Source organism: Sturnus vulgaris, chromosome 10, assembly GCF_052056855.1.
Source record: "Sturnus vulgaris isolate bStuVul1 chromosome 10, bStuVul1.hap1, whole genome shotgun sequence".
Taxonomy (NCBI): Eukaryota; Metazoa; Chordata; class Aves; order Passeriformes; family Sturnidae; genus Sturnus; species Sturnus vulgaris.
The window spans coordinates 2,392,218-2,418,079 of record NC_142252.1 but is presented as its reverse complement, the minus strand read 5'-3'; the positions used below and the strand labels follow the sequence as shown (position 1 = coordinate 2,418,079).

General features: G+C 44.4%; 1 protein-coding gene across 5 annotated transcripts in view; it reads left to right on the top strand.

Moving 5' to 3' along the window:
* YEATS2 (YEATS domain containing 2) overlaps positions 1-25,862 on the top strand; it is a 48,442-nt gene that overhangs the window by 5,833 nt on the left and 16,747 nt on the right. For 2 of the 5 annotated variants that reach the window (XM_088170528.1, XM_014870302.2), the window contains exons 5-20: positions 1,586-1,828; positions 3,917-4,032; positions 5,188-5,349; positions 7,044-7,155; positions 8,609-8,653; positions 9,690-9,876; positions 11,538-11,777; positions 13,659-13,817; positions 16,194-16,297; positions 18,774-18,881; positions 20,344-20,514; positions 21,724-21,982; positions 22,701-22,862; positions 23,757-23,893; positions 24,240-24,395; positions 25,077-25,250. In XM_088170528.1, the coding sequence (XP_088026654.1) occupies positions 1,586-1,828; positions 3,917-4,032; positions 5,188-5,349; positions 7,044-7,155; positions 8,609-8,653; positions 9,690-9,876; positions 11,538-11,777; positions 13,659-13,817; positions 16,194-16,297; positions 18,774-18,881; positions 20,344-20,514; positions 21,724-21,982; positions 22,701-22,862; positions 23,757-23,893; positions 24,240-24,395; positions 25,077-25,250 (2,535 nt within the window). Of the gene's footprint in view, positions 1-1,585; positions 1,829-3,916; positions 4,033-5,187; positions 5,350-7,043; positions 7,156-8,608; positions 8,654-9,689; positions 9,877-11,537; positions 11,778-13,658; positions 13,818-16,193; positions 16,298-18,773; positions 18,882-20,343; positions 20,515-21,723; positions 21,983-22,700; positions 22,863-23,756; positions 23,894-24,239; positions 24,396-25,076; positions 25,251-25,862 lie in introns of those variants that run through there. The other 3 variants (XM_088170531.1, XM_088170529.1, XM_088170530.1) reach the window with 3 other exon arrangements.

Genomic DNA, 25,862 nt, shown 5'->3' with positions numbered 1-25,862 from the left:
TTTGCAAGTTCCTGACCTGTTCTCATAAATATAAACAGTTCTCAAACCCAATGCTGCTGAGTTTTGAGGCTTGGGATTCCTCATGATTGTGCTTTATTATGTTTTCCCACAAATTATTGGACAAAATGTTGGTCATTTTACTTGACTAGAGGTAAAACAAAAGAAGACGTTCTTGGTGTGGATTTGGTTTGGGCTTTGGGTTTTTTTGACAGGTTGTGTGTGTCCCTGCCCTTGGATAAATGGCTATAACTCTCCCAAGCTGGTAATTGAGAGTTGGTAATTGCTCAGCTTGTGCATGTAATGGACACCTGGAAAGGAAATTCTGGAATGGCCCTTTAGAGGCTGAGGTGGCACAATGTTTGTAACTTCTCTCTTGCCACCACCTCTGGAAGGCAGTTCTGCTGCTCTGTAGTGATTCTGGTATCTGCCTCCCCCTCAATCATGTTGGCAGAATTCTGAATCAGGGAACTTAATGTGGATTAAAAATGAAACTGTGAAGGGAAAAAAACAAACGAAAACAGTAACAAACAGAAAACAAAGCAAAAAGTAACAAACAAACAAAGCAACAAATAAATCTCAAGTCAGTTTCTTGATTTGTTTTCCTTTGTGACATGCCCCATGAATAATTGTTCCAGCCTGGCTGGGGGTAGTTGGGGCAGGGAAGAAGAAACCTTTTAGAGCTGGTGCTGCCTGTAGGATAATCTGCCAATGCCATTCTGGTGTGAGTCTGTGGCTGCAGGAGCTGGAAGGAGGCTGTCCGTGCTTGGCTGCTGCACAGGGGTATTCCTGCTCACTTGGTTCATCCTCAAACCCAGGTGCCAGGGATGTCTGGTGCCTGGGTCAAGAAGTGGCCAGGGGACACCTGTTTTGAGTTGATGGATGTTTTCCTTCTACTTCTGTGGTAAAAAGAAAATGCAAGAGAAAAAGAAGGACCTTTGTGACGGTAATAAGAAAAAACAACAAAAAACCCCAAACGATTTAAACACTTGCCTGCTCTGCCCTCCTCCTTGCAGGTTTAGGAGGATCTAAGATTAGCTCTAAGATGTCTGTTTTGAGGAAAGTTTGCAAGCATGCCTAAGCACATTATTTCTTATCCCCTGTTAAGCTTTGGGAGCAGACAGGGTGTAGCTTGCCTCATAGGTGTTGACAAGGCTGCCAACGAGTATCAAAGCTGAAGAGCCTGATGCACTTCCCTACCCTGCTAGCCTGCAAGAGCCAGGCAGCTGTGGCCTTCCTGTGTGTGGTGAGACTGGAGGGGGCTGCACAGGCAGAGGTTATTTTCCAAGGGGTGTTTTAGATAGTTGAGTAGGCTGCAGTCCTCCCTTCCAAAACCCAGTGGGTTTCTGAGATCAGAAGGTGTGAAGGAACAGATTCACTGGCACTGTTTCTGTAGAACCGTTTTAAGCTTTTAACTTCTGCAGCGTCTGTTTTTCCTGCAGGGCAGCTGATTAAATATTTGCTCTTTCTTCATTCATTGACTTTTTTCTCTTCTGGTACAGCTTTGGTTTTATCTGGGCTGTGGGAAGTAGTGACCAGATCTTCTGGGGGAAATAGTGACCAGATCTTCCTGACCTCTTCATTCCAGGGGACCAGGTCATGCGACACAACAATTCTTAATCACCCTTCAATCAAGAAATTCTTGGAATCTCCCTCGAGGTCTTCATCTCCAGCTAACCAGGGCTCAGACACTCCCTCTGCCAACCACTCTGAGAGTGACTCGCTCTCCCAGCACAATGACTTTCTCCTGGACAAGGACAATGGCAACTTGGACGCCGAGGAGCGGCTGACAAACAGCCTGGACCAGAGACAGAGCAGAAATGCTGGCCGGGTAAAGTAAAACTCGAGTGGTGATCAAGTTGTTGGAGGTGTGTGCTCTGAGGACTCGGTGCTGGCACCAGGAGCTCTTCATGTTTTCACCCACCTTGCTGAAGATGTGTTTCTTATCCTCTCCAACTGCTTGCTCCCACTCCCTCAGCCTGGCTTTGCTGTGAGGCCAACTGAAGTGTCTGTAACGTGGGTACCTCCTCTTACCTCATTCCTGCCCAAAGCGGGCTCAGCAGGCTCAGGTGGGGTCAGCACAGCTCTGCCACCCTTGGCTGTAGCCTCTGGGGAAGGAGGTGCTTCACAGCCTGAGCTTGGGCTTTGCTCTACTGGTGGAAGTCAGGTTGGGAGGGTAGAGCCTGCAGAGGAGAGTGTGTCATTCCCAGCAATGTGTCATTCCCAGTAATGCTGCTGCCTGGCTCTGGGTGCCCATGGAGGCTGCATTGCTTAGAACACTGGATCCACTGGAGGGGTTTGGCCTCCTCAGCAGCCTGTAGTGCAAACAGTAACAATGGAGGATTAGCTCACCCTGGCAGCATGAAATGGTAGAGCCTGGGTGCACAGCTTGAGACCATACAGGGGAGAATTGTTTTTCTCTTGATGGTGCTGTTGTGCATTACCACCAGTTGCTTAACTGAACCAGTCTGACCCAAGTAAAAAAATGTTCTGTCAGTGTTCCCTCATGCTTTTTGGGGAGGTTATTTTTCACCTGGATCCAGTCCCTCCCTTTGTGTCTCACTGTGCAGCAACACAAATGTTTCACCTGTTGGCTGCAGGTGGCACCGCTGGGGAGACTCACTCAGTGTCTGCAGTTGAAATGTGAAATGAGGTGAAACTCTTCAGTTTCCTTTCAGTTCCTTTAAGTGGTCAGGCCTGCCAGAGTAGTACAGCCAGGGGTGGGTGTATCTCAGTGAATATGGCTGCATTCTGCAGCTGAATAAGTTACATGGCAGAAAGAGCAGTGATTCTGCCTTGGGTCTGTAGCAGAAGGCAGATGAGCCATGCAGAATGTGGACCCACCTGTGTTGTAAACCAGCAGAGCAATAGAACTTGTTTCTGTGCTGGGGGCATAGGTGGTTGGAGCAGTTGTATTGCTTGGGGATAGCACGTTGGGACATCTTTGACCAATGCAGAGGAGGCTGAGGGAGTGATGAGAAGCAGGTGCCATCCCAGCCTTCTGTGACTCCTTGTTCCACCTTGAGGCATCCCTGATTTGGCAGAGGAGGGGGAATGGTTCCTCAGTGAATCCAGTGCTTCCCATGCTGACCCTCCTCTGGCGAGTGCTCAGTGGGATGCATCCACTGGGCTGCTCTGCTCTCCTCATCCTCACTCAAGGATGGCAGTCCCTTATTCTCCAGCCAGACACTTCATCCAACAAAGTTGTAGAAAAGCCTCTTAGTCCCATGCAAACAACACTTCTACTTGTGTTGGCACAGTGGGTGGTCAGATCATTGTACTGGGAGTCTTGGCCACTGCTTTAATAGCTGGGGTTATGTTACAGGGTGGCTGGATTTATTGTGCCAAGGTATGGCTGTGGATCTGGGGTTTACCTGCATGGCAGTGACAGGTCATGCCTGCTCTCCCTGCTCAGTTGGAGCTGAATTCCTGTCTCAAACCCAGCCTCGATTATTCACTGTGAGCAACACCAGAGTCCCTCAGAGCAGCAGAGGCTGGGAAAGAGAAAGATTTAGATTTTCAGCCCCCACTCATGGGCAATTGAATTTAGTTCCTGATGAGTAACCAATACAATGCCATTCTAGCCATGCCTGGTTTTATTTCTGATAGTGCAGGGGCAGTGCTTTTGAAACTCAGGCTGAAGTCATGGCTCAGGTCCGTGGGATGTCACAGCCATGTCTGCTCAGTTAATCCATGCAGTGTGTTCTTGACCAGGGAGGCTAGCATTGTTACATGCCTGAGTTGCTTAAACGTGCCTAGAGAGCAATTTAAGTATTTTTAGGGATGATTCCTTGTTTCATTTATTCAGGTTTTTGTTGGTTTTTTTAACAACACTTTCCTTTTCTAGCACCAAACAAAATGATGTTTAAGAGGAATGTTTGGGTTTTTGTTTGCCTTTTTTTTCTTCCCCTACCCTCAGGACAGTTCGGGTGTTTCAAGCTCTCAAAAACCAGGACAACGAAATGCTGGACTGTCAAATGATGAAACTTCACGACTTTATGTGAAGAAAACGATTGTGGTTGGCAACGTCTCCAAGTTAGTATCCAGAGCCTGAGGGATGGTCCTTTATTTCAGGATTAAATTGAATAGAAAGTTACAATTAGGAGACAAATGAAATTGCTAGGCTGTCACAGTATGATCTGTTACACTTGAATGATCACTGAACCCAAGGCAGCCCTCCTCTGGTCTCAGCATGGGTTTTTCTTGTGGAAGGAACAGGTGTTTTAGTAGTTATTTTGTTTATAAATTTATATGTGTGCAGAGATTTTAAGATCTCTTTCTCTCAAGGGAAGTCTTTCACCCTTTTTTGATAGAAATCAGAAGTTTTCCCCTGAAAATTTGGAGAAGCAAGTTATCCTAATTGAGTGTGTTGGCTAATTCAGTGTGTCCATGGGTACAATGTGGGGTTTTCTTAAACAGAAGAAAAACCCCAAGAGAACAATACACAACCAACCACAATGAGGAAAATTGTGCAAGTTCGGAATAGTTTAAACAAATTGTTTCTTACAGTTTTTATTTCTGTTTAAGAGAAGACAGGAAAATATGTATAACTTTTGATCTTCAAGAAAATTAGTAATGAAAAGCATTACTTTTAGGGAACTGAACAATTCCAGATTTTAGCTCTCCATCCTTGCTCTGCTCAAGTCAGTCTTTTGCACAGAATATATCAGACATTTCCTGACAAAACTTAAGAGTCAGAATTGCTTCTTGAAGATCTAACTAGGGCTGAACCCAGAACTAAGTGTTGACTGAAGTTGCTTAAAAAATTATAGGAAGAATTGTATTATTTTCTATTTATGGTAGCAGAGTTGTTGATGTTGTGTTCTGGTGTGGTTTTGCTTCCTGATAGCTCAGAATAGGACAGGATAAGGAATTTGACAGTAGTAGAATATTAAAATTAAGTCGTCTTAATTAAGAGCCAGATGTTTAAATGGGTGAGTGTCATATGGTAGTTGTGCATTAAAATAGAGGAAATGTGTTAGAAACTGAAGAGTAGATTATGGGACCTGTATCTGTTCCTGGATGAACTGTCAGAGTAAGGACAAACGAGTAGAAATGTTCAGGGGGCAAGGTTCCCACAGGCATTTTAACATTCCCAATTTTTTTGCACAATCTTTCCAGAAATACTTTTTGCAGTATTTGTCTCTTTGGGACTTTTATCTTGTGTTTGTTATTTAATTTTTTTACCAGGTACATTCCTCCTGACAAGAGAGAAGAAAATGATCAGTCAACCCATAAATGGATGGTGTATGTCCGAGGCTCTCGGAGAGAACCCAGCATAAATCATTTTGTCAAGAAAGTTTGGTTCTTCCTCCACCCCAGTTACAAACCTAATGACCTGGTAGAAGTGAGGTAATAAGGAATTATTCCAGTCACTATTCCAGTCTTTGTGCTTGCCAAGCTTACAGTGCCAAGTTTCTTAGAAGCCATTCTTAGAAAATTAACAACTTCTTTTCCTGGTTTAATGCTCTATGTGTGTATTTAACCTCTGGCTTAACTTGGCTTACTCCAAAATAGTAGTAAAAATAAATGAGGTTTTTTATGTAGCAAATGTGCCAAACAGGTTGTTTGGTCTGGGGTGGTTTTTTTTAGTTTCCTTCTGAGAAAAAGCATTAGTTGTTGCATTTCATGCTATTCATGTGGGTTGTGCCTCTCCTGTATGTGTTACATACACTCTCTGCTGCTCAGGTTAGGCTTCTGGTGCTAAACAAAGTGTTTTCTGCCACCCATATATTCCAGTGAGAAAAAGAAAGAGAATCTCCAAAAGCTGATTTGCCCATATTTTTAATGTTCTATGTGTTGTTGGACATGAATATCCCACTCCAAAATACCTCTCTATGGTGTGAGATCAGTGGCATTGGCTTTGTGCTTTGAGGACTTTCCCATCAATGGAATGATGCTGATGCTACAGAAACAGGGCAGCTTCCCTGTGCTCTCCCAAACCTCTATCCCTGTTTTCCAAGCTGTCACCCTGCTGGGGGATAGGTTCTCTCTCGACTGCTGCAGGGAAGTGCCCTGTGAGTCTTTCATCCTTCTTCCTTGGGCAAGACTGAGGGAGGCTGCCTTGGAAGTAGCTGGTGTCTTCCCAGAGAAATTATTCTCCACAGGATATTCAGCTGCCTCCTGGAGGGAGGAGTGTGGGAAGAGCTGTTTAGGTACAGAATGGCAACTTAATTCTGGCAAAATTAAACTACTGAAAGGCAATTCCAGGAAGACTTATTTGAGATATGAAGTGTTGGTATGGCTCAGTAATGTTTCTGAGAAGACAGCCCTGAGCAGAACAAAAGCAAACTCTGTTGTATTTCTTCTGTAACATATCAAATTATATTTGATTACTGTCTTTTTGAGCCTTTCTCAGTTGTCAGTGCTGGTTATCTTCTATTTTAATCCTATCTGCTTAATAGATTCCTAGTGTTACAGTCCCATTCATTGTAGTGAACATTAATATTCTGGATTAAAAATTGCCTTTTAACCTCTAGCATTTTTTAAAACCATATTTACATTTACAATAACAAGCTGAAATACAGAGTGAAAGTAAATCTTACAGATCCTTCTTTTTCAGCTTGGAGAATTACAGTGATTAACTTTTCCTTGTCCCTGTGCTGTTCTGTTGCTATTACATAAAGCATGTGCTTTTTTGCTACTAGATAGGGAGCAGCAGGCAGTGGTTGCAAAATGCTGCATTGGAAGCTCACCTTACAGTGAGCTGACTTGGGTTTTTTTTAACTAAGTGTTTTCCATTTGACATAGCACAGCCCTTTTTTTGTCTTCTTTTTAAAAATACCACACTTGTTTCCCACGTGTCTCTTCCAACAGTGTTTTACCATTTTCTTCCCTGTCCCCTTGTCTAAAGTTAAAAAGTATGTTTTCAGCTGTCCAAAGCCATAAAATTCCCATTGCTGTGATTACACTTTCTCTGTGGTGCCTAGCAGACCTGAAAATAGCTTTAGTTGTCAGCTAGAAAAACAGTCTTTGGCTTTCTGAAAAGGAGGGAAGTGAAAGCTGTATCACTTCTGCATCAAAATGTAATCACTGTTTATTTCCAGAGAACCTCCGTTTCACCTGACCAGGAGAGGCTGGGGAGAATTCCCAGTGAGAGTGCAGATACACTTCAAGGATAGCCAGAACAAAAGGATTGATATCATACACAATTTGAAGGTATTGGAACAAAATACTTTAGAGAAAGGCATTTCAGTGAGCAATCGTGCATAGTCTAGAAGAGGCTGTGCTTGTCTATGTGCTTTTGCCTCTCTGTGTTACAAGTGTCCTGGTGGTTATTTTCAGATGAATAGTTGACCTGGAGAATCAAAGCAGATCCAGGAAAGCCTCTTACCTTGGCTGTGTGGAGCTGATGCAGCAGCTGGGGCTGAGTGTGCCCAGAGCAGTAGTGTTCAGCTGTTTTTCCCCTACAATTTGAGATTTTTGTCATGTTTTCACTGGCTTTAACCTAACAGGGTGCTTCAGGGCTGTCTTTCTGCTAGTAAAGTGGCTGCCATGTCTGTTCTGTTCTTTCAGCACGGGCAGGCATCAGCTAATGATTATCTTTGTTGTTAAAGTGGGCAGGGAGGGCTGAGATTCCCTATTCCCTTTGAAGAGATCTCCCTTTTCCAGCTCATTCACCCCTGCAGCACTTGGGATTTCTGGTATGCAGCAGTCCTGGAAAACTAGGCCACTGCTCGTTTTCCTTTTAATTAGCAGTCCCTGGCATTAGTGGACTTAAGTCCTGAGCTGGGTTAGTCTCCTGTTTCTTTGAGCAGTGTTAATTTTATTTGAACTCTGCCTGCATTAATGAATTTCATGCTAAATAAGGTACCTCACTGCAACCCTAAATATAGATAATAGAGGAGGTTGAAGATATTCCCCTGCATCTTAGGGTCATTTAATGCAGATGGTGAGTAAAATATATCTGGGGAGATGTGACTTGGGGAGAAATTATTAACACTGTGATGGATGGTGAAGGAAGCTCAGACTACAGAAGAAAACTGAGCCAGTCCATGGCACACAGGAGCTCAAACCAGGAAATCTTTGCTGTTCTCACACTGAGCCTGTGGCTGCTGTGAGGGCACAGAGTGAGCTGAGCCCTCCTCTGTGCCTGGCACCCCATGTGCCCCTGGGCTCTGGCACATCCTACACCTCTTAAACCCAGCTGCTTCTACAGGTGTCTTGACAGGTGCCTCTGGGATGTTATGCCTCTTTATCAGTTGATGATTTGGTGTGAACACTTAGTTAATCAAAAACTATGGTGTAAACACAGCCTTTGTGCTGGTCAGTTGAAAACACAATTATTTCCTTATATTGGCATCAGGAATAAAAAAAAAGGACACTGCTTGAGGACTCCTTAGATGGAAATATTCCCTCAATAATCTCATTTCCTTCAACTTTTTTGCTCCTTTCCACTTTAGTGTGGGCCTTGTGTCATGGTTGAATTTTTTGCAGAAGAGAGGGAGGGCACTTATCAGAGCACACAGATTTCTGACCTTATGACCTCAAAATTTTGGATGCACTGCTGCTCAACTTGCATAGATTAAAACTTCTTTCAAAGAATCTGTATTGTAAATTCTAGCTAATATAATGCTTTGCCCTGACTAATGTATTCTATTGTCTTTTCCAGCTGGACAGGACCTACACAGGCCTGCAGACACTTGGTGCAGAAACGGTGAGTCAGAGGGTCATGGGATGGATTTAATTCACTTAAAGATGTTTAAAAAGAGAAGATGCATGAGGCTAGTCACAGAGTCAGACCCATTTGATTTTACAATTTCTAGAAAGTAGATTTTGCTCTCTTGTTGAATGAAAGGATTATGACACCTTGCCACTATTCATGACAGCAGTCATTTTTTTCTCCTTCCTGGTTCAGGGGAGACTGTTTCCAGCTCTTCCTTCATAAAGAACTTGGCTTGTACTGGAGCTTTAAATTTTAGTGCTTTGTGAAGCTTTTGGTATGAAATGTTCTGATTTGCATTCTGATCTGCTGCAGAGCTTACACATAAAGAATTTAAGTTCAAGGCATCACCCAACTATTCTGCTGAAATTTAACTGTATATTAAGTACTTCTAAGTTTCTGTATCTGTCAAAATTCAGGACTTCAATAGCAAGTGAACTCTTGAAATAAATAAATTAATTAATAGACCATAGTTTGCTAAAGTTCTAAAGTTTTCTTGATATTGTTTTCCCCTTGCTGTACTGTAGTGAATGGAAATTTTTATGGTGAAATCGCATTACTTCAGCTTTTCAGTTTGTGGAGAAAGCATTGAGGTGAAATGTCTACTGTTATTAAAAAACACTTCTGAAGAGTAGATCATGTGGTGTTGATTCTCAAGGCCTTACTGGAAAAGACAGGCTTCAGTTTAGTGCTGTCCCTACAGGGGTGTAAAGTCCTTCCTTTAGTGGGTTGCTTAGAGCTGGGCTCCATAATCCTTCCAGTGATTACAGTTCACATTTCCCCATGGACCAAGACGTGCTGTTTTACTGTGGAGGTTCAATGTTGCATGATTTTTGTCATAGCTCAAGTACTGCTGGGGCTTTGGGAACTGTCCCTGAAAAAGATGCAAATGTTATGTGGAGCTGGGTGAAACAAAGGGAGAGGTATTAAATTAATTTTAGGCATTAAAATAAAAAGGCAGAGTTGGTTTGGGGTTTTATATCTTTACCTAGCTACCAAATACTAATGTCCTTTCTCCTGTTTTTGAAAGGTGGTGGATGTGGAGCTACACAGGCATTCCCTTGGCGAGGACTATCTCTTCTCCCAGTCTTCAGAGTCTTACCTTTCCGATGTTCCTACATCTTTATCACTGCCTCTGAGTATCCCAGCACCAGTCAAAGCTTCTTCACCAATTAAACAGTTGAGGGACTCCAGCCCAGATGCTTCTGTGGACAAAGGTAAAGCAAAGAGGTGTCAGTGAAATGCAAGTTCTTGGAACTTTGGCTCTGCTGGATACCTCCTCTTAATTGCTGTTATGCCTTAAAGGTTGTTGGTGCTACCTGCTTGTTTCTCACCCCAGATAATATTTTCCTTAATGTGCTCTAACATGTGATTCAGGAATTTTTATAGATAATTTGGTTTTCGAGTTTTTTATCTGAAGTTTGTTGAGCAGGCTCTGTTTCACTAAAACATAGCGAGAAAGGAGCAGCAGATGCAGTTGGAAAAAAAGGTTGTTGAATAGCACTTGTAGTTTTGGCTTTGTCAGACTATTTTCAGAGGAGTTTTTAGGTTTCTGAATGTTTTGGGGACAGTGTATACATTTAAGGAATTGGTCTAGTGGTGTGTTCAGTTATATATGTTAGTGCCTAACATGAGCTGACTATGGGGGAACAAAAATCCCTAGTTATCTGTAATTACTGTACTGTGGAGAACAGAGACTGAAAATGTTGTGTGTGTTTGTCTGAGGGATGATGGCATCTCTGCACATCAGGATCTCATTCTCCCCTTCCTCTGAGAGATCAGGAAAGTCAGGATCCATTGCAGTGGGGCAGCAGTTGAGGCCTTACCATCACTTGGATTGCCTGGAACAGGCAGAGCTGGCCCCTGGGCACACTGCTGGGATTTGCAGTTTGTGCAAAGGAGGAAGAGCTGTGCCTCTGGCATTTAGCTTTGTTTTCTGGAACACTCGCTGTCGAGGCTTGCACAACAGACTTGGTTAACAGGGCTGAGATACAAGGGTGTGGGTTACACTCTTCAGTGTGAGAAACCTTCTGGGCACAGCCACGTTATAGTTCAAAATAGAGTCAGATGCTGCATGGTCTGATGCTTTTCTTGATTTATTCCCTCACTCCTGTGTTCCAGGAGTGGCTGTAAGCTGGTGCCATGCATGGTTGTGCTTTCTGATAGGCACTGTGGTGCTACTGGTGGTGTTCAGGCTCAGAAAGAAGAATGTCTTCTGTTTAAATGTGGTAATTTCTTGTGGCTAAAAAATGACAAACACAACTAAATTTTAAACGCACAGGTTTTTTATTTGAACAGGAGGATTTGTAGCATCTTTAGGTGAGCAGTGCTACAGCCAGCAGGAAGGAAGTAAACCTCCCTCCTTTTTACACTGACAGGCAGTGGCTTATCTCAACAGCTCCAGGTTAATTGATCTCATTCTACACCATATAAAGTGGATTCCGTAGCCCAGCTCAAAAGGCAATCTGCTCTCCTTGAGCTCTTACTCCAAAAAATGCACTGCGAGATTCTGTGCGAAGGAGATCTGGCCTTGGTCCTGTGGAGCCTTAACCAAGGACACTTGGAACTAGCAGCTTTTGGTCAGTGGAAAGGCATTCCAAGAAACTGTGTTAAGATGTGACTGATCACCTGCCACAGCTGAACAGGCTGTGCATGACATTTTATTCTTCTTGTCCAGCAGATCCAGCGGGCCCGTGCAGGAGCAATCCCCTCCCTCACTTTCTCCTTGTTCAGCGCTTCCCACCAGTTGCTTTTCCTTCCTTCTTTCCTTCAAGAACGTGTTTGTCGTACCTGAGTTATGCTTGTGTAGAGAAGCACAGTAAGGAATCAGATGTGTCAGCCTAAGAAGTATTTCTGTTCTTTTCCCTGTTTTGATCAGGATTCTCTGGGAATGCTGAAACCGAAAGACATGCCGCGTTTTATTCCCTGCCATCCTCGATAGAACGGACTCCCACCAAGTTAGCCACACAGAAAGTTGCCTTTGGCTCTCATGGAAATTCAGCCTTTCAACCCATTGCAGCTAGCTGTAAAATAGTGCCTCAAGGTCAGAGTCCAAGCCCTGCAGAGTCACCAGGAAAATCCTTCCAGCCTATCACCATGAGTTGCAAGATTGTATCAGGTGAATGTTAGTTTACTTACCCAGTGCCTCCCCCTGGAAAAGGAGAGAGTGAACCAGTTGGACTTGTTTTGTGCCTGTCCCTTGGTTTTCTGCCAGTCTTTGAGCATCAGACAGTAGGAAACTCTAGAATAAGGAGCTAAGCACACTTCTTAATGTTCAAGGAAAGAAAAGTACAAGCATGAAATGGTTCACAACAGATGAAAAGCAGGATGAGAGCTGTTCTCTCCATGGTCTTGAATGCTTTTAGGTATGAAATAGGTAGTCTTGAAATGGACTGCTACCCACAGAAAGGCCCATGCAAAAACACATCCCCCATGTGGAATATTTTTATGTGGGGAGAAGCCATTCTTCTCCCTCCTGCTTTCATACAGCTGGGATGGATTAAGAAGAATTTGTTTCATGATTACTGGGCAAATAATTGATTTTAACCTTGTAGGCTCCAATAGACCCTCTTGTGCTTGCCATATTGCATCAGATGGAGCAGCTTTGGTCTTTGCCTCCAAAAGTCAACCTTGTGTTGGATTAAACTGCCAGCTGGCTGCAGTGGGCAGTGTGACAGCTTCTGAACCAAACATGGCCCAAGTGCTGCTTTGCTCATTTCACTCGTGGTCCCTTCCCTGCCTGGGTGTGATACCAGTCACTGAATGATGTTTTACATCAGAAAGTATTAATGTACAGCTCACTATGACACGTGCTGTGAAGCTGCAAGGTGACCTGTTGCAGTTCTTCATTTTCTGGTGTTCAGGGTAGAGAGGATGAAGCACCAGCTATCAGTACATGTGATTTCTGGTGATCTGCTCCCAGATAATTTTCTTAAAGTGTGTCTGGTCTGTTGTTTTGGTTTGGTTTTGTTGTTTTGGGGTCTTTTGTTTGGTTTTTTTTTTTAATTAAATTTCAATATTGTTCCTTGACATCCTTAAACTGTACTCAGGTTGATTTACACTTGAACCTGTGCCAAGTGCTTCATTCTTTCTTTATAAACTATTCTCTTGATCTTTTCCCAAGGCTTCCTAGAAAGCAGGAATTACAGGGGCCATGCTATCTTTCCTAAAGTCCTTGAACTATTCTGTGTTGATCTTTCTATTTAAATGTTTCCCTGCTAAACATTTTCCCAAGGTTCTGCTGTCTGCTGAGAAAGGGTTTCCCCTTCGTTTATAAGACATGGGGATTTTATTTGATGAGCATTTATGTTCTAACTGTCAATAACTGCCATGAAAGTAGATTAACAGGCAGGTGAAGCTTGGTGTTTGCTGCTGTCTCTTCTCTGATCACTTCCTTGCCAGTCCTTTTCTCTGAATTTCTTGTTTACCTCTTCATGCAGCTTTTTTCTTCTCTAGTTTCTCTCTCTCCTGGCCATGTTACCCAGAGGCTGCCCATTTTACAGATTGATTTCAAGGATTTCTGCTGTAGTGAGAGCAATGAAGGGACTTGGGTGTTCCTGCTGCCCAAGGCTGTTCCATGCAGCCTTTTTAGGTTCCCACTCTTGCATGCCTGTACCTTGGGCTGCACAAGGGCAAGAGGCTCAGCTCTCTTTCTCCATCTCCTTGGGTGCACTAGTCTTGGCACTGAGAATGGCACAGCTTATATCCCTCAGGATTCAAGGGTGGTGGACCAGGTGGCTTCTTAAGTTCCCTTTGAGCCCTGCTTGTCCTGGTAGGCAGAGCATGTCCAGGGTGGGTATGAGCCATAGTGCTTTATGTGCCTTTTCCTTTCCTTCTGTCTTCTCTTTCCTTCTCCAAGTCCTGTGACCTCACTCAGGCTGGGAAATGCATCCTCAGAAAACATTCCTTTTCTAAGCCATTTTCAGAAGTACTACTATTGCCATGTTTTTATGTTCTGACAACATTTACAAGCTAGAAGCATTGGACTTTTTTTCTGAAGGTTCTCCAATATCGACCCCTAGTCCATCTCCGCTACCTCGTACCCCAACGTCCACTCCGGTGCACATGAAGCAAGGCTCTGCTAGCTCAGTCCTCAATAACCCGTATCTTATTGTGGACAAGCCTGGACAGACGGTTGGAGCAGCAGCCACAAGCACAGGTGTGTAGTGTGACCACACAAGGCAGTGGCTTAGTCTTACCCCTTCAGGTTTGTTCTCCCTTTAAAATGATCAGTCTAACAGCAGCGTTTCAGCCCGTGGAGATGGAGAAGTGCTCAGAAGAGAAAGAGGAAGGTGTTGGTTTGCACAGCTGGCCTGTGTGCATGGCTGAGGGTATCTCAGACTTGAGCATTGCTTCCTTTAGGAAACAGCACAGTGTAAAGCCAGACAATCCACAGACACCTCTTCTGAGGTGAGAGAGCCTGTTCTTTTCAGGTGAAAAGGGAAGGGGAGAAAGTGACGTAAACCATGTTGCACAGCTTTAGACAGAAAGAGTGCACAGATGGTTGGGTGACAGTGCTGGCTTGGATGTGGCAAAGAGCATGGAGAGGTTGCAGTGACTGGCAGATCAGTCTTACAGTGTGGAGCACAGTAGATGTGTTGAAATGCAGAGACCCTGGTTACCAGGAGAACAGCTGTGCTGGATTTTGTTACTGCTCTCAGCTTCTACCTGGTCCAATTCCAGCTGGTTTGGATTCCTCTTAACTGGATTCCTGCAGTGGTGACTAAAGCTTGGGATCACATGGAGGGCTGAACCACAGGACACAGGTGATGGTTAGAGGAGTCAGTCAGTAATCTTTGTGTTGGGGTGGAGGAAAGATCCCTCAGAAGTCATTTATTTGTTGTGATATATGGCCAAGAACTGCTGTCTTTTTAAAACACACTTGTTTGTGTATGTGCGTGAATCCCAGCATCTCAGCAGGATGCCCAGGGTCAAGTGAGGGAGGGCAGCATCCATGGAACACAAACCGTTTGCTGGGCATGGTTGGAAAATACAAAAATTCTTTTTACTAATGGTTCCTCCTTTTATTTGAGGGAACATAGCTGTCAAGTTCATTTTAATGTCATCACTGAGGGAATTGGTAGGGCAATTGGTAGGAATTATGTAGCTGTATCTGAATTTTTTTAAGTATGTTTTGGGGCTTTCTTGGTAACACTGATGCTGTTTCACCAATAGGGTTTGATTAACTGGGGTTTTTTTGATTGGTTGGGGAATTTCTGCCTCTTACTTTCTGTTTCTTCTTTACCTCCAGCCTGTGTACTCTGCCTAAATGGTTTATCATAGTTTGGGTAACTTTTGGTTTCTTCTGGTAGAGGTTTGTATATGCAGGATGTGCAGATGCACCAGATCGTTGGGATGTACAGGTGATCGTGCAGTTACTGTTAAAGCTGCAGTTTCCCTCCACAGTGGAGATGTAGAGAGTGGCCTGGCAGAGACTGCTTGCTGCCTCTCCCTCCCTGCACTCCTGTGCCTCCCCTGTATCCTGCACGAGTCAGATCACATCAGTGGCAGAGCAGAAAATTGATACTCTCCCCTCCCCAGACAACTTTGTTGTGAGAGACCCTCATCACCAGGTCCTGTGTGAGGTGCAGGATGATCTCTGGAACTGACTTTTTGGCAACAGCAGCTGGGCTGGATTGAACATAATGTGTATTACAGAAGAAGTCACTGGGGCACCTTTGATGAGGCTGTAGATTGTATTTAAGAAAAGGGGTGAGATCTTACTCTGTGAAAGCCAGCCTTCCCAAAGCCCTTATTCTCAGAAATGGCTGCTCATTTACTTCTAAACTCAAGTGTGGATTATAGTATGAGACACTGGTTTTTTGCTTTCATGTGTGTAATCCGTGGCTTTGGTGTCTCTTGAACAAACAAAACTGCCAAACCAGCCCAACAGCAGCAGTCACAAGACTGCTGAGGAGCAGTCTTATGCACATGCCAATAATGCAGGGTAAGTTTACCACTGGACCCCCATCCATCTTGGGGGCCAGGACAGCGCTGTGGCACATGTGGCAGTCTGATAATTTTGCAAGAGCATCTGCCACAGATGACTCTATGCCTTCATTCCTTGTTTCTGTTTCTTCCTTTACCTTCCTCACTCTGTCCCTTGCTCTTGTTACTCCTCACTTTGTCTCCCTCCTTTTGTGGCCTTTCTTTTCCTTCTCTCTCCAATCCTTCCTCCATGCCAGTGTCCAAGGCTAATGTGGGTTCAGGGGACTTCTGGGCAGCAGAGGACTTTGCATCTGTCCTTATTTCACATATTTGCACCCGTAGCTGATATCCTCAGCCACTCAGGAAGGTTCCTGAGCATTTGCTTGCAGCACACAGTGAGTGGAGAGTACCTTCTCTAGGGCATGGTTCCCACAGGTGTAAATTCGGTGGTGGATCTGTTTTGTGCCCATGGCAGTTCCTGCTGATGTACCTGATGGAGAATGCAGATGAAATGAAATGTCCTGTTCCTTGTTAGAAGAGGCTTCATGTGTGCAGTGGCCTTGCTCCCAGCCCTCACCCAGCATCTGCTTTATTTCCTGCTGCACAGGGAGCCCCACCAGCAAACTGAGCAGTGTCTGTCAGGCCTCTCACGGGACTGGATCTCCTGTGTCAAAGACCCATGGGAGCAGTTTTGGCACCTCAGCTGTCAAGGTAACATTCTCATTTGGTGTGTACTTGCCGTTTAAAGTCCAGCTTTCTATTAAATGGCACTTCTTAGCATTAAAAATTCTGCAGTTCAGGCAAGTTCCTTGGATTGTCATTTCATGTGAAGGTTTACTGAGTCAAACAGATGGAGCCATAGGAGAACATGGTGGTTATACAAGATGATAGTGTCACTTCATGCAGCTCTAATTAGGCTTGCCTACGTATCTGTTAAAGGCACTGCTCTTCTATTTTCTCTCCAAGGAAATCCATGGAGGGCATAGTTCCCCAAACCTTGTATCTTTCAAAAAAGCTCTTCTGTAGCTGGCTTTGATCTTCTTCACTTTGTTAGTCACAGAGTATGATTGAACCAGAGATGCCTTCCTCAAAACCTTCACTCTGCTCATTATTTTTGTACAGCAGCTGTTCCTAGCAGCCTGAAAATAACTCATGTAGTGGTTTTACAACTGCCTGAATTTAGAAAAATGTTTGTGTAAACAGTGGAGTAACATTTGGATGTGTAAACAAACAGCAATAAATACAGTTCATGCTTCTGATCTGCAAAGCCCAAAAGGTGCAGAGCTGAACTGTCTCACATCAAATCTCTCCCTCATCTTGTGCTAGGGATGATATTTCTGGCAGGGAAGTGGCGTCAGTGAGGCTCTGAAAGCAGCTGGCGGGTGTGCTGCTGGAAACAGGAGCATTTCCCTGTCTCCAAGCCTCAGTATTAAAGCAGGATATGGTGGGGGAAGGCTTGCCAGTCAGCCTGCAGAGAGCAAATCACTTCACATTTGGATCTGAGATGCTTCCTATGTCTTCTGGGCAAAAAGTGTTGCAGACTGTTGTCTGAAGCAGTTCGTTTGGAGTAGCATTTTTGGTGTCAGGTGTGCAAGTGGCTAGTCAGATTTTAAAAACCTGTGTGCTCACATGGATTTCACTGAACTATGTTGAAAATCGTTCATTATTCTTTATTTTTCACAGTTTTTTCTGAAAAAAAATTCAGTGAGTCAGAGTAGGCACACATCATTAGTAACAGCTGAATTCTGTATTTCTAGGGCAACATTAAAAACAGAAGATTTTTTAAAAACCCATAAAAATCATACTTCTGTAAACAGAAATGTAATTTGATTTATTTCTCCTAGTTGGTGGAAAAACTGTAATTTTAGGGTTTGTTTAAAGAGAAGAGTGTGCCTCATAGTTCAGTGGGATATTACAGGTTGTGCATAACTCACCACTTTTCATCTCTTCACTGTGTGCTAGTTTTCTGTATTTATTTGAATGACTTCAGGCTGTGTTTCTGCAGCCCTTCTCAAATGCAGCTGCTATTGGGAGGACAGGTTGTGCTTCTAGCCTTGTCTTCACACCTCCCATTTGCCACCAGTTGTGCAGCTGTGTGGTGACCTAGAGCAGCCAGCCAAGCTGTGTGAAAACGAATGTTCCCAGCCACGTGTGTCAGTACAAGGAGGATGTCAGGAGTTGCAGGGCCCGATTTCTGCTCCTAATCCAGCCCAAGGATGGGCCAAGGGATGGTAAAACCATGGCTCTGGGGGTCAGGTTGATTGTAAAAGAGAGCAATTGCACTGTAACAAACTCCCTCAAATGCATTTGACTTCTCTGCTGGCCTCAGACCCGGAAGTGCTAGGTTCAGGTGATGCAATGGTTTTTACTAAATGTTTGTTGCTTCTGCCAAATGGAGAGTTCTGTCTGGAAGGACTGTGTGCCACTGCATCACTCCAGTTAGAGGAGAGCATAGACTCCTCTGAGAGAAGAATTTTCCCCTCTGTAACTTGTTTCTTCTTACACTGTCTTCTCTCTCTGAGATTGTGTATAGGATCACAAAATGATGGAGGTCGGCAGAGACCTCTAGAGATCAACCACTCCAACTCAAAGCAGAGTCAAATAGAGTAGGTTCCTTGGGAATGTGTCCAATTGGGTTTTTGTCTTCAAGGCTGAAGAGTCCCCAGCCTCTCTGACCAGCCTGTTACTCTGTTTGGTCACCATAAACAGCAAGGTTCTCCTTATAATTTCCTATATTTCAATTTGTACCCATTGACTCTGTCCTTGCATGGGATACTGTTGAGTGTTGTCTAGCTTGACCTTCATTACACCTTCCTAGCAGGTGGTTGTATGCATTGATAAGATGCCCCCTCAGCCTATTTGAAATTTAAGTGAAGTACTTTTATATAAAAAATTGATTAGAGAACATGAATCAATATTTTTGCCTCTATGTGACATGGTAAGAAACAGTTACTGCTGTTGGAGGTGTAACTTTCCAACTAAAATTTGCATTTGTCCAACTAAATTTTTTATATTGAGAAAGTTAGACTCCTTTTACTCAATTGTTGACTGATTTTTAGAAATGTCTTATTTGCAAAGGTAATTTGGCCTGCCCAGATGTCCATGCTGCCCTTTATTAGCAGTCACTTGTTTTATTTCTTTTATTGGACATGTCACTGATTTTTGCACCATGTCTTCTTATTTGCAGCAGGAGGATTCTCTTTTTGCCACCATGCCACCCCTTTGTCCCATTGGGAGTCATTCCAAGGTGCAAAGCCCCAAATCGGTCACTGGAGGACTGGGAGCTTTTACAAAGGTATCCCTCCTGACTTTTGTGCTGGGACAGGCAGCCCAGTAGTGTCATTTCATGCTGACTTGTGCCACAAACCATGGAACTTCAGTGCTTGTAAAACTCTTACTGGAACCAATGTATCTTGCTGCTAAGGGCTCTGTAGCATCTCTCAAAAATGTGTCTTGTTTTCTTTCCCTGTGGCTCTGCTGTACATGGGATCTTGCCTTTTATCACCTCTTCCATCCTTTCTGGGGCTCTTTTTTGAATCACTGTTGTGTTCAGGCTGATATTTTGAAAGCTACTTTTAATGGGATGCAGTAGAAGTGAACTGCAATAGATCTGTCAGGAGCTTCTTAAAAAATTGTAACGGTGATTTGTCAATCTCAGATGTTGCTGCTTCTGACTGTGTTGCCTTAAATATTACCACATGGAATATGAAATTCTTTCTGGCAATGTTAGGTGATCCAAGTAAAAGGTGAAAGAATGCTTCCTACCAGTTACAGTACCTACAACAATCTAACATGAAAAAGAAACCAGAAAGAGGCTTTTGTTGTGTTGCTGCCCTTGGAGATTAGATGTGGGGAAAATGTAAAACATATACACAAGAGAATGTTTGTATGTCAACTGTCATCATTTAGTGTCTGTAGCTATTGGTTGCAGGATAGAAATAAATACCAAGTTCAGAACATTAATTTGAAACTTTAAAGTGTCGTGGCTCCATGTGGAGATGCAGCATCTGAAGAAATCAGGTCTGGCCAAGTCCCTTTGTCAGGATCAGTGATATTTGTAACACTACCAGCAATTGCTGTGACTGTAATTTCCATGGCCACCTCTGAAATGGGGACTGCTTTGTCACTATGTCACTTTGTCACACCACCCCACACGCTGTGTGGGAGCAGCCCTCACTTGGAGGCGAGTTAGAGTCCTGTGGTGGTGAGCACCATGTCTGAGTTCAGTGTGCCTGCCCTTCCCTGCAGACAGGCTGCTCCATAAGCCATCTTCAGTGCTTGAAGGTGATGCCTTGGAGTGGCTCCCTAGAACAGAGGCTGGACAAGGTTAAGAGAATAAAGTGGGTATTAATGAGAGGCCTTCAATAGATACACCTGGGGCAGTCAGAAGCCTCAGAGGCTACACCCAAGATGGACAATGGTCATGAGTTTTTCGGACAGATATAAATTTAGTCCATTTACATATTAAGGGTTAACCCGCCAATTACAGTTTCAGGTAATGAAGTCATTTACCCCCAATTTGGTCCCCTCAATTCACTTTTGTTTATACTTTTGGGACCTGAGGTTGTAGGGTGTCCTTGGCTCTCAGGCCTAGAGGAATTGTTTTGTCTGACCAAAGTGTGAAGACAGTAACTCACACTATTTGAAGTTTGGAGTTATACACTAATGCAGTACAGGATTTGAAAAACATAAAGGCTAAAATCCTAAGGCACCAGAGGTGTTTGCTTTCCTTGTGACCGTTTGTTGTCCTTGCCCAGGTGATCATCAAGCAGGAGCCCGGGGAGCTGCCGCAGCAGGCGGCGGTGCCGGCGGCGGGCGCGGCGCAGCCCTCGGTGCAGCAGTACGTCACCGTCAAGGGCAGCCACATGCTGGCCCTGTCCCCACAGAAACCCATCATGAGCACTGGTGAGGGGACAGTGCAGTCCAAGGTAAGGGGCATGGGGGCTGTCTCGTGGTGTTACTGCAGCCCTTGGTGCTTCTCCCAGGGGAGCAGGGTTGCTCCTGCCTTGCTCCCAAGTGGCAGCACCATGGGTAGCTGGGTTGCTCTGTGCAGGGTGGCTCATGTCCTGCTTCCATGTAATCCTTGGGAAGGGAGCAGGCTGAGCGGGCAGTGTTGCATTTTATTGTGTACAGGAACATCTCCTGCTTCTGTTGAAGCTGTTGCAGCAGTGGGGTGCAGGTGCTTTTGGACTGTCAACCCATAAAGCTGGCTGCCATCAGCAGCTCTTGCTGAAACTCATCCAGGTCTTTCCTTAAGAGGAGATGAATTCTTTCCTAGGAATGCAGACCTGCAGCACAAGAGAGCAGCACAAATAGGGAGGGGGGTGGAGGCTGAGCCAGAACTAGCATTAGGTGAAAGCAGTCCTACTTGAGTGGCAACTCAAGTATTTTACTGGAGGAGTCATGCCAGTGCAGTCCTGCTTTGACAGGAGTGACACAGCTTCTGAGAAGACACAGTGCAGTGATATCTAAGATGACAGATGTGTCAGAATTTGTCTCCATTCTTGCCTCTTCCCATTGTGGACAGAATCGAATGATGTGCCAGGCACTAGAGATTACATACAGAACTTTCACGTTTGCCTAAGTAAATACTTTTTTTGCATTTGCAACATTTCCTTGTTCTTTTCCCTGCCTTTTCTGCCTGTTTGAGCAGGTATGCAAAAAACTCATGTTCCTCTGGAGTTACTATTGACACATAAAATTGAAGCACTTTGTGGGTTCTGCTTTGAGGTTGTAGTTTTCCCAGGGAATCTGTTCCCATGGATGTGTTGAAACTGAATTTCTACATCTCTTTAATTCACCAAGGCAAGCTTTATCTTCAGCTGGAATTAAGCCTTGCTTATAAATCAAAGGAAAAGGAATTGCCCTGTGATTTGAATGAACGTAATCTTTTGTGGGTGTGCTGAGATCCTGACTGGGTTTAACAGTTTATCATTTTACTTGGGATTGGCCTCTTGCCGAATTAATTTTGTTCTTGAGTGAAGAGCTTCTGTTCGTGGCCAGGCACGTCCTGAAATGTCTGGAGATGGGGGTGGTGTACCAGCCAGGATTCCCAGGATGGCTGTGGCCAGCAGGGCCCCATGCCATGCCATGCCATGCCATGCCATGCCATGCCATGCCATCCCTGTTTGTTGCAGGTTGTTGGCGTTCCGGTTGGTTCTGCACTGCAGTCGACAGTGAAACAAGCAGTGGCAATAAGTGGTGGTCAGATCCTCGTGGCAAAGTCCAGCTCCTCGGTGGCAAAGGCTGTTGGTTCGAAGCAGGTTGTGACTCAAGGTGTAGCCAAAGCCATCGTGAGTGGAGGTGGAGGCACAATTGTGGCTCAGCCCGTGCAGACTATAACAAAGGCACAAGTTTCTTCCACAGGAGCTTTGAAAAGTACATCTCAAGGCTCAGGTAGAGTGATTTTACACCTTTTCAATAGCTGGTGATGGGTCTATAATTATTTATTCAACTGCAAAATAACTGTGTGTGATTGAAAAACTTGGAAGTGAGTAGAGAGCTCTATAGGAAAATTCGAGATGAGATTAATAATAAAGAAAATATTAATTCATTATCTAAGGGGGAAGAGGGAGCACAAGTGCTTTAAAACATGCAGTGTTCTGGGAGTGGACACCAGATGGATACACTGGGGAATATGCAGCAGACCTTGCAGACTTTCATGGAGCCACTGGTCTTACATTTTTGCCTGGTATTATGGCCCTTTCCCCATGAATCCAGCCAGAGCCAAAGTGTCCCTATTTCATGCCCACATCTTCCCCAGTGCTTACAGGCACAGGAGTATGGGCAGAAGCCCCCTGTGTGCACCTGCACACAGCTGCTTTAGCTGAGCACAGGCTGGGGCTGTTGGAAAGCTGCTGTGTGGTGCTTGGGGCTGCAGGAAGCTGTGCTGCTTTGGCCTGCAGCCACAAGTGGGACTGCACACAGATTTTCTCAGACCTATTAAAAAAAGTGTCTGTGCATCACTGGTGGAGTTAATCTGTGGTTAGATCAGCTAAGCAGGGATTACTGAGGACTGCTTGCATGTCACTGAGTACTTCCATCCTGTGCAGATTTCAGTGCATGCTACTTTCTGCAAGCAACTGTTTTATTCCTTTTTATTCTCTCTTCCTAGTGATGGCTACACTGCAGTTACCAGCCACCAACCTGGCAAACTTGGCAAACTTACCACCAGGCACCAAGCTGTACCTGACCACCAACAGCAAGAACCCTTCTGGGAAAGGAAAACTGCTGCTGATACCCCAAGGAGCCATACTACGAGCCACAAATAATGCTAGTTAGTCTTGCAGGGAAATCTAATGAGTTAAATAATGTAATCACTGCATAATTAATGTTTGGTATTTTTGCTAGAAAGCATCCTGGTGCTGTGGAAATCAGTAATGTGATAGGGTTTCTTTGTTCACTACCCCATATATGGTGCTTTTTAAGGCTGAGATCTCACAAGTGGCTTTTGTTTTCAGTGAAACTGCTTTTCATGCCATGCTCTCAATGCAGAAATGTTTTTTTCAATTAATAGGCCTGTGAATGGAACTCCCAGTGAAATACCTGCAGCTGGGGCAGTCCAACTTTGATAATCTCAGTGGCAGCAGGGAAGATCACATATTTGTGATGTTTATGACAGAGCCATGAGTATTTTTTCACCCTTGTTTCTTAATGAGAGACTGCAAAAAGTCACCGTTCAGGCTGTTCCTTCTGGAGGCAGACAATATCAAAGTGTCACTGCAAATTACCACTGCTTGATATCCATGATCTGTTATTATGTTAACAAAATTGCCTTGACAGCCAGTAAAATTAAAATTAAGAAGGCAGTGAGATTCAGAGTGTTTCCATAGCTTTTGCTGCAGATCCATAACCTGCAAAAGAGTGATGAAGAGATTGTTCTTTTGCTGGACAGCATTTTCATTTCATAGAAAGTTCAAAACAGCCCAAAATGAACTTTGCTTGTCTACCAGCCCTCCTTATCTCCCCAATAGCTCCTTTGCTCATGGCATTAGTTGATCTGTAAGGGAGCACAGCAGCACAGCTGAACTCTTCTTTACTGAATAATAACATTACTTGACTGCAAAACACGAAGCACCAAATGTCTGGCAAAGTCTTCTCAACTACCTGTATATGCAGGGATGCTTTAGCAGCTGTTGGATTACCAAAGGGTCTTTTCCTCTGGTTACAGGTCTTCAGTCTGGTTCTTCTACTAATAGTGGAGGAGGAGGAGGAGGAGGAGGAGGAGGGGGAGGAACCCAAAGCACAAGCAGTAACCTGTCACAGCACCTCACCTATACATCCTACATCCTGAAGCAGACACCCCAGGTCAGTGGCACAAGCACCTCAGTGGAAGCACATTGGCATTTCAGGCTGCAGGGGTGTTAGGTGGATGTCCTGTAATTCTGTAGAATGTGAAACATTCTGGGACTCTGATCTGGATCTTACTTGACATTTCTCCTGCTCTGCTTCCATCAGAAGGTGTTCTGCAGCAGGAAGGCTGCATCCAGCTCTTAGGGCAGGAGCACCCAGTGTAGCAATGCTTTGTTTCAGAAGATGAAATGTTGTGGCTACATTATAGCCACAAGCTTTTATCTGTTATTGACATTCCTAGATTACTGTTGACTTAACTGTGTTTCAAAGTGCTGACCTCCCTGATTTCTTTCTGGAGCAGGGCACCTTTCTGGTTGGCCAGCCTTCACCTCAGGGCTCTGGGAAGCAGATGACTCCAGCATCAGTTGTTCAGGGCAGTGTAGGAGTTGGAGCATCTTCCACACAAGGACAAGCCCTAAAAGTGATAACTGGACAGAAAACAGCTCTGTTTACACAGGTAATGTGCAACTGATGTGTTTCTCTCTTACTAGTTTTGTCAGATAAAGTACAGGAACCACAGCCACACAAATGAGAGCGTTTCCTTTCACAGTTGTTTGGTTTGATGTGGAGTTTTGTAAAATTGTGGTGCTGGCTGTACCACGATGAGGAAAGCACACAAAGGCTTACTTTCATCAGACTGCAGATTTCCAGCTTTCTTTTCTCAGAAGGGGTCAGCTTGCAATCTGTGTAAGCTTGGAGTTGCTGCTTTGTAATGGGCTCTGGGATTTCTTAGTGAAATGGAATTGAAAAAGTGAGTAGAGTTAGCTGCAAAGGGTCACCTGATAAAGATCTTTAAAAATCTTTGGATTTGGTACCCCTCAAAGTTCCTTCTTATTAAAAGTACCAAGTAGTCTCTATTAAATTGAAATTAAGAGTACTTGCAGTTGATTATCCAAAATTCAAGATTGATAGACATTTATTTGCAAAGTCAACACTTATAAAAACTGATTTCTGAGGTGATAATTTTGTTCCAGCAATTACTGCCAGAATTTGATTTTTTTCAAAAGTATTTTGGAAATACTTTCTAGTAATATAAAAAGCATTTCTCTTGATTGTTTTGTTGTTGTTTTGATTTGTTTTTTAAAAATAAGTTGAAATCCTAATATATGTTTTCCTTATCCTGCATTCTTTTTCAAAGGCTGCATCCAGTGGACAGACATCACTGGTGAAAATATCAGATGGGTCTATAAAATCAGTGCCTGCCTCATCCCAGCTCTCCAAACCTGGCACCACTGTGCTGAGAGTATCAGGAGGTGTCATCACCACTGCTGCTGCTCCTGCCGTGGCTCTCCCCACAAACGGGGTGGCCCAGGTGAGAAACAGCACTGCCATGTTCTGCAGTGCAGTGTTTGCACTCAGACAGTCCCAGGGAATGACTTGTTCTGCTTTTCTCTCCTGTTGGTGTCCTCCACAGTCAGCTTGCTGGAGGGACTGCTCTTCCTTGTAGCAAGCAGCTCTAAGCAGCCTGTGAGTGCTCCTGGGAGCACAGGCCCTGCACAGTGCTCGGTGCCCAAGCTGCTGGCAGCATCTGCTGGGCCCTGGCTGTGTGCAAAGGCTGGCACTGCTCTCCTCCCCAGGGCAGCTGTGCCACTGCAGCCTGGCAAGGAGCTGCTTTGGCATGGAGGGGGGGCAGGACACAGAGGATTTGCATTCCTAAAGTGAATGCTTTTGTGGAGGGATGCAACCATGGATCCAGTAGATGCAGGCTGTCCACCTGGAGTGGAGCTGCAGTGCATGGAGAGCGGAGGAGGCAGCAAAATGAAGAGTGTAGAATTCACTCTGAGCCTCTTTCTTTCTATGAGCCCCTAATCTGTGCCTCCCAAATGCCTGTGGAGAGTTGATGCCATTCTGCCTCCATTCTCTATGTGCCATCATTGTGTGGGGGCTTTTGGATATGAGCTTCAGAATCTCATGCTTCCTAACA